The sequence below is a fragment of the Ornithorhynchus anatinus genome, chromosome 8 (genome assembly GCF_004115215.2).
Source record: "Ornithorhynchus anatinus isolate Pmale09 chromosome 8, mOrnAna1.pri.v4, whole genome shotgun sequence".
NCBI lineage: Eukaryota > Metazoa > Chordata > Mammalia > Monotremata > Ornithorhynchidae > Ornithorhynchus > Ornithorhynchus anatinus.
This window is the reverse complement of record NC_041735.1, coordinates 38,447,366-38,454,290: the sequence shown is the minus strand read 5'-3', so window position 1 is coordinate 38,454,290 and position 6,925 is coordinate 38,447,366. Positions and strand designations below refer to the sequence as shown.

General features: G+C 43.7%; 1 protein-coding gene across 1 annotated transcript; it reads right to left on the bottom strand.

The window, feature by feature from the left end:
* Nucleotides 1-4,536: 4,536 nt before the first annotated feature.
* On the bottom strand, nt 4,537-6,425 carry LOC100083270 (C-C chemokine receptor-like 2). The gene is made up of 2 exons (XM_029070968.1): nt 6,101-6,425; nt 4,537-5,736 (listed from the first exon to the last, which is right to left on the bottom strand). Exon 2 carries the CDS (start codon nt 5,723-5,725, stop codon nt 4,676-4,678), a length of 1,050 nt encoding a protein of 349 aa, XP_028926801.1. The 5' UTR covers nt 5,726-5,736; nt 6,101-6,425; the 3' UTR covers nt 4,537-4,675.
* Nucleotides 6,426-6,925: the final 500 nt, after the last annotated feature.

Below are 6,925 nucleotides of genomic sequence, written 5' to 3'. Positions count from 1 at the left end.
ATCTACTGCAGCGCTTAGAACAGTGTGTGGCACACAGTAAGCGCTTCACAAGTATCATTATTATTATTATTAGAAGAGGAGACCGACATTAAAATAAATCACACCGAAGTGCTGAGGGCGGGGTGAATAAAGGGAAGCAGCATGGTGAGGTGGAAAGAGCCCGGGCCTGGAGTCGAAAGGTCATGGGTTCTAGTCCCGGCTCCGCCACTTGTCTGCTGTGTGACCTTGGGCAAGTCACTTTACCTCTCTGGGCTTCCGATCCTTCATCTGTAAAATGGGGATTGAGACCGTAAGCCCCACGTGGGAGAGGGACTGTGTCAACCCGATTTACTTGTATCCGCCCCAGTGCTTAGTACAGTGCCTGGCACAGAGTAAGCGCCTAACAAATACCATAATTATTATAATTAATAATGAAGGGAATAAATCCAAGTATAAGGGCAATATAGAAAGGAGATAGAATACAGGAAATGAAGGCTTAGTTAGGAAAGGACTCTTGAAGGAGATGTGATTTTAATAAGGTTTTCAAAGTGGTGAGACTGTTCTCTGAAATAGGAGGTAAAAACCCTGGGATCTAGGCCTAAGTGAGGTAACTTTCACAGGCTGGAGACAGATGTTTCTACCCCAGTGCTTAGAACAGTGCTTGGCACATAGTAAGTGCTTAACAAATACTAATTCTTCATCTCTGAATAATAATAATAATTATTATTATGTTAGGCACCTACTAAGGGGTGGAGAGAAGTAACTGGTGCCGTAGCAGTAGTGGAGCAGCGTGGCTCAGTGAAAAGAGCCCGGTCTTGGGAGTCAGGCGGTCCTGGGTTCTAATGCCGGCTCTGCCACTTGTCAGCTGTGTGACTGTGGGCAAGTCACTTCACTTCTCTGGGCCTCAGTGACCTCATCGGAAAATGGGGATGAAGACTGTGAGCCCCACGTGGGACAACCCGATTACCCTGTATCTACTCCAGCACTTAGAACAGTGCTTGGCACGTAGTAAGCGCTTAACAAATACCAACGTTATTATTTACTGAAAGGTTGAATTCCTTTTCTGAAATGGTAGATTTTATAGGATTGCACTTAAATCTGGGATCATCTTGATTTTCGAGTACTACAGTAATATCAGTTTCTTCATTCCAAGGTTGTTGCTGATGCAATAATCAACCGAGGATATTAAGAAAGCTTGAAACAAAGTGGTAATTGTGTGGATGGGAAGATGGACAGATTCAGTGGAAGTGGAGCCTCCAGTGATGATCAGTCAACCAATCTATAATAATCTGTCAATAAATAGGATTTATTGAGCATTACTAAGTACAGAGCACCGTACTCTGAGTACGTGGGTACGATAGAGGTGATACATGCGATCCCTGCCCTCGAGGAGCTTATAATTAAGCTCCTACTGTGGGCAGAGCACTATACTAAACACTTGGGAGAGTACAAGGTGTCAAAAGGCATGATCAGCCCTGGACCTTAATATAGTCTAATGGGGAAAACAGAAAGACACAAAATCAAAGGAAAAAGAAAAAATATGCCTGGTTACAACAAGAAAATGGGAAGTTGGACAAGTGAATGAAAAGTGCTTATTTGGTGGAGTGTGTAAATCGATATGTACAAAGGTGCAACGGCAGATTGAATGTGGGAGTTAAAAAAACAAGAGGAAGTGAAGATGACTCCAAGGTTGCTGGCTTTTGGGGCAGGGAGGATGAGTAATCGTTGACAGATGGAAAGTTAGGAGGAGGAACAGTTTAGGATGCAAAGATGAGGATCTCAGTTTTAATCAGGTTAACTTTGAAATGCCAGTGAGACATCCATGTGGAGATGTGTAACTGTGAATTAGGAGTGGGGTTAGGGCTAGTGAGAAAGATTTGCGGGTTATCTCCTGAGGGGTGGTTTCTAACGTCACTTGAGCGGATGCTCCCCATGAAAGAGTGAGGATATAAGGAGAAGAGCAGAGGACTAGTGGGGCCCCAACATTTAGAAGATGAAAGTCAGAAAATAAAATGGAGAAGGAACAGTCAGGGAGGTAAGGGGGGAATCCGATGAGCACCGTGTTGGCAACATGTTGGCAACCATGTTGGCAACACCAAGGTTAGACATCAAATCTATGAGAAGGGAGTGGTCAGTGGTGTTGAAAGGAATTGAGGAGTCAAGGAGGATTAGGACAGAGTAAAGCCCAATTAGTCATGATTTTGGCCCAGTTGAAAGAGCACAGGCTTGGGAGTCAGAGGACCTATGTTCTACTCCCGGCTTTACCTCTTGCCTGCGCTATGACTTTGGGCAAATCACGTAACTTCTCTGTGTTTCAGTTTCCTCATCTGGAAAATAGGGACTCAATGCCTGTTCTCCTTCCTAATTGCGATACTTGTTAAGCACCTACTATGTACAGTGCTCTGCACACAGTAAGCGCTCAATAAATGTGATCGAATGAATGAGTATGCCAAGCACTCTTCTAAACTCTGGGGTAGTTTATCAGGTTGGTCACAATCCCATCCCATATGGGGCTCACAATCTAAGGCCGGGGGGAGGTAGGATTTAATTCCCATTTTACAGATGAGGTAACTGAGGCACAGAGACATTAAGTGACTTGCCCAAGGTTGCACAACAGGCATGTGGGAGAGCTGGGATTAGAACACATGTCCTCCGACTCCAAGGGCCTTACTCTTTTCACTAGGCCACACTGCTTCCTACTTAGACTGGGAGCACCACTGGGGACAGAGATTGCATACCACCATCTGATTATCTTGCATCTACCCCAGTGCCCAGTACAGTGCTTGGCACAAGATAAACACTTCACAAATATCACAATTACTATTATGAGATCACTGGAAACCTTGATGAGCACAGTCTCAGTAGAGTAAAGGGAAGGTAAACCAGATTGCAGTAGGTTAAGAAAAGAGTTGGCGGAGCATAAGTGAAAGCAGTAGTTACAATCAACCCATCCAAGAGGCAGCATGTTCTGGTGGGTAGAGCATGGCACCGAAAGTCAAAAGACCTGGGTTCTAATCCCAGCTCGGCCCCTGGTCTGCTTGCGGGAACTTGAGCAGGTCACTTAACCTCGCTGTGGCTGAGTTTCCTCATCTGTAAAATGGGGATATCTGCTTTCCAGATTCTTCATCTCTGAATCCCAAATGGGACAGGAACTGTGTCTGATCTGCTTGTTTTGCGTCTACTCAGGGTTTAGCTCAGATTAAGTGATTAATAGTAACATTACCAGTGAGTTATTTTTAGGAAAGGGAGGAGGGAGATGGGGCAACAGTCGGTAGGTGCAGTGGGATCCAGAGAAGGCTCTTTAGTTTAGGATATTTTTGAGGGAGCGAGGCAGAGAGGAAGAAGTCAGCAAGAGTGAAAGGTTGAAGATGACAGAAAAGGAAAGAAGCAAGAACTAAAAAAGTGAAAGGGGATGGGAGTTGAGACACAGGTAGAAGGGGTAGATTTTGGGAGCAGGTGAAAGGCTTCCTCTTGAGAGACAACTGGAAGGAGCTGATTGACATAGGATCAGGAGAACATTGAGAAGGTGAAGGAGAGACTTGGGAAAATTCTTGGCTAATGGTGTCTATTTTTACAATATCAAAATCAGCAAGGTTGCCCATGGTTATTAATCTGGTGAAGGGCAAAGTCAAGAGGGGATGGGAATATTAGCAGTATTAGCTATATTTCATTAATTTGCCATTCCCCCGTCCCATCAGGCCCCAGGGCCACCAAGCTCAGGCTTCACATTTCCAGAGGTCAAGCCTGATTCTCATTAGGGGGTAATTAAAAAAAGAAAAAAATGAATTCCACATTAAATACAACACAGAGATTGATATCATCCCTGTTCTAATGCACATTACACTCTATAAAAAGTATGATTCAAATATGAACATTTACGTATTCTACATCATTCAATCAAAAGTTTCCAAAAAACATATTCCAATTTTCTCCTAACTCATCGTTTGTGGGAAGCAGCATGGCATAATGGATAAAGTACGTGCCTCGGAGTCAGCAGGTCATGAGTTAATAATAATGTTGGCATTTGTTAAGCACTTACTATGTGCAGAGCACTGTTCTAAGCAGTGGGGTAGATAAAGGGTCATCAGGTAGTCCCACATGAGGCTCACAGTTAATCCCCATTTTACAGATGAGGTAACTGAGGCACAGAGAAGTTAAGTGACTTGCCTACAGTCACACAGCTGACAAGTGACAGAGCCGGGACTCGAACCTATGACCTCTGATTCCCAAGTCTGGGCTCTTTCCACTCAGCCATGCTGAGTTCTAATCCCGGCTCTGTCACTTGTCTGCTGTGTGACCTTGGGCCAACCACTTCCCTTCTCTGTGCCTCAGTTACCTCATGTGTCAAATGGGGATTAAGACTGTGAGCCCTGTCTAGGACAGGAACTGTGTCCAACCTGATTTGCTTGTATCCACCCCAGTGCTTAGCACAGTGCCTGGCACATAGTAAGCACTTAACAAATACCATATTATTATTATTACTATTATTAACTGGGAAGAAGTGAGGTGATTTACAGAGATTTGAGACAAAACTAAAAATGAATACAATCACAGGAGTTACACTAGTGTGTTCTAGTTTATTTTAAGGTAGTTTGCATAGAAATCATGAATTTTAAAGTGCAACATTCAAAAACATTTTAAACAACCTCCACGGGAAAGCGAAAGGAAAATGTCCCAGTCCTCTTTGAAGACCAATCTAACAGGTAGAGGTATGCTCCAGCTGCTCTCTTGACGTAGAATGTGCTTGCTCCGGTCCCTCCGGAGGATGACCTGGAGTGTTATTGCTCCGAATAAAAAGGCGGCAGAGGTATTTCCTAAATGACTCATCAAGAGAAACACAGATCACAGGGTTGACGCAGCAGTGAGTATCGGCGATAATCTTTGTCACTTGGATTGCTCTGTCCAGTTGGTAGCTACTCTCGCAATCACTCAGGGAAAAGTATTTAGAGAAAGTAGACAAGAAAAGCACCAGGTTGTATGGGGTCCAGAAGAGAAAAAAAACCATCACTATCGTCAAGGTTAGTGTGACCTTTTGTTCTATGCGATGCCTACATAAGACTTTTATGAGTCCAACGGAGCAAAAGATAGCCACAAGCAGAGGAAAAAGAAGTCCCAAGATGCTCATCCTCAAGGTCAGAAAATGCATCCAGGATTTCTCATCGCTCAAAGCATAATGAGGCTTGCTAAATCTGCATGTGTCACTTTCATCTTTCAACGGAGATTGGCGGAGCAAGAAATCAGGAAGAGAAGCCAGAGTGGCCAGTCCCCAGATGAGAGCACTTGTAATGATCCCCCAATGGCCTGCCTTAGGCTTCAAGTGAAACGTCAGCCTATGGACAACTGTCAGGTACTTCTGAACTGCTAAAAACATGATGAAAAATGACTGACTGAATAAACCAACGGAGTAGATGCCGGAAATAAGTTGGCACATTGCATAGCCGAGAGCCCATCCAGGCCTTGAGGTGAGCGCCCCAAATCCAAGGGTGAGGAGAAAAAATAAATTTGAAATTGCTAAATTTAGGAGGCAGAGATGCACTGTGAGTTTGAGTCTCTTGTACTTGATCAGGATCACCAGAATCAAAGTATTTCCCACGAGGCCCAATATAAACACCAGCAGATAAAGTCTTGGCATAAACTGTGTGGCCAGGACTTGGCCATCATATTTATTGCATTGCTCCATTTCATCTTTAATGAAATCTTCTTCTATGAAAACATCATAGATATATTCTGATGAATTGTTGTCCATCTTGAGCTGCCCTGTGAAAAAGTGAGGAGTTTTTTTTCTTACACAGGTTTTGTCTCAGTGATGAAAATCAGAAACGATACAAATAACCACTTAGAATATTAATAGAAATGGTTTCGAGCACCACTGGGTGGAATCCACTCTACTAAGCACATGGGAAAGTATAACGCCAGCACAAGCTGTGTTCCCTGCCCACCACTTAATATGCATATTGTTTCCTTTTCTCTCCTATTTAACTCCAGCCAGAATGCATCTATACTATCTGGATTTCTGATCCTTGAAATAGCATTTACTGTTCATCAGGCCTTACTTGTCCAGAACAACGAAAAGGAGTTATATAGTAAGCAAAGGAATAGGCAAAAAGAAAGGTTTACTCACTAATTCGCAGCAAGTCCGGGGGCAGGCTTCAAGGACATAAATCTTCTGACCAACTAGAGGCAAATGAAGGCAAATACACAGCTTTTCTCATCCACAACCTTAATATTAAGAACTGAACGATGGGCGACAGAGCTAAGAAAAAAGTAGCTTATCAACTGAAAGAGTTTCCTGAGGGGAACTCAGATAGACTGGTCTGTGTAAATTAATGTGGGTGGTAGAAAGTGCCTTCCCTCATCTACAGTGCGCAGGGCACATGACCTAGTAGGAGGAGAGACAGCTGGTCTCCTTACTGACCTCAGTCTCCAGTCTGTCCGCCAGCCTTCCTGCCTGCTTGAGATTAGGAAACTAAAATATATTCGGGGGAAACAGAATGTTTAAAAGCTCTGAAAGTTGGGGAAGTAGTTTTCTCCTCCCCCTCTCCTCACCACCCCTCTTCAAACTTCCCCCACCAATCAGCTTCTGATTCTCACTGGCCTTCAGCCAGCCAATCCACCTGCTCACCCCTGATAAATGGACGGCGGGCTATTTCATAATATTAGGGAGTCTTGGGGAATCCACTCACTTTCTTTGCTCCTCTGTCACTACTCCCTCGTCCTTCCTTCAAACCAATGGCTTCCTTTTTCGGTCATCACATTCAAAAATATGTCTGTTAAGTGTGCATTAGGCGTTGGTCACCAATCAGATCCTAGAAGGAAAGAGAGAAAGGTTTAATCTTAAGGAAAAAATTCTCTTAATCAATCGATCAATGGTATTTGAGTGTTTACCTTTTGTAGAAAACTGCCTGTGATAACAAACCAATAAAATCGGTACACACAATCGCTGCAT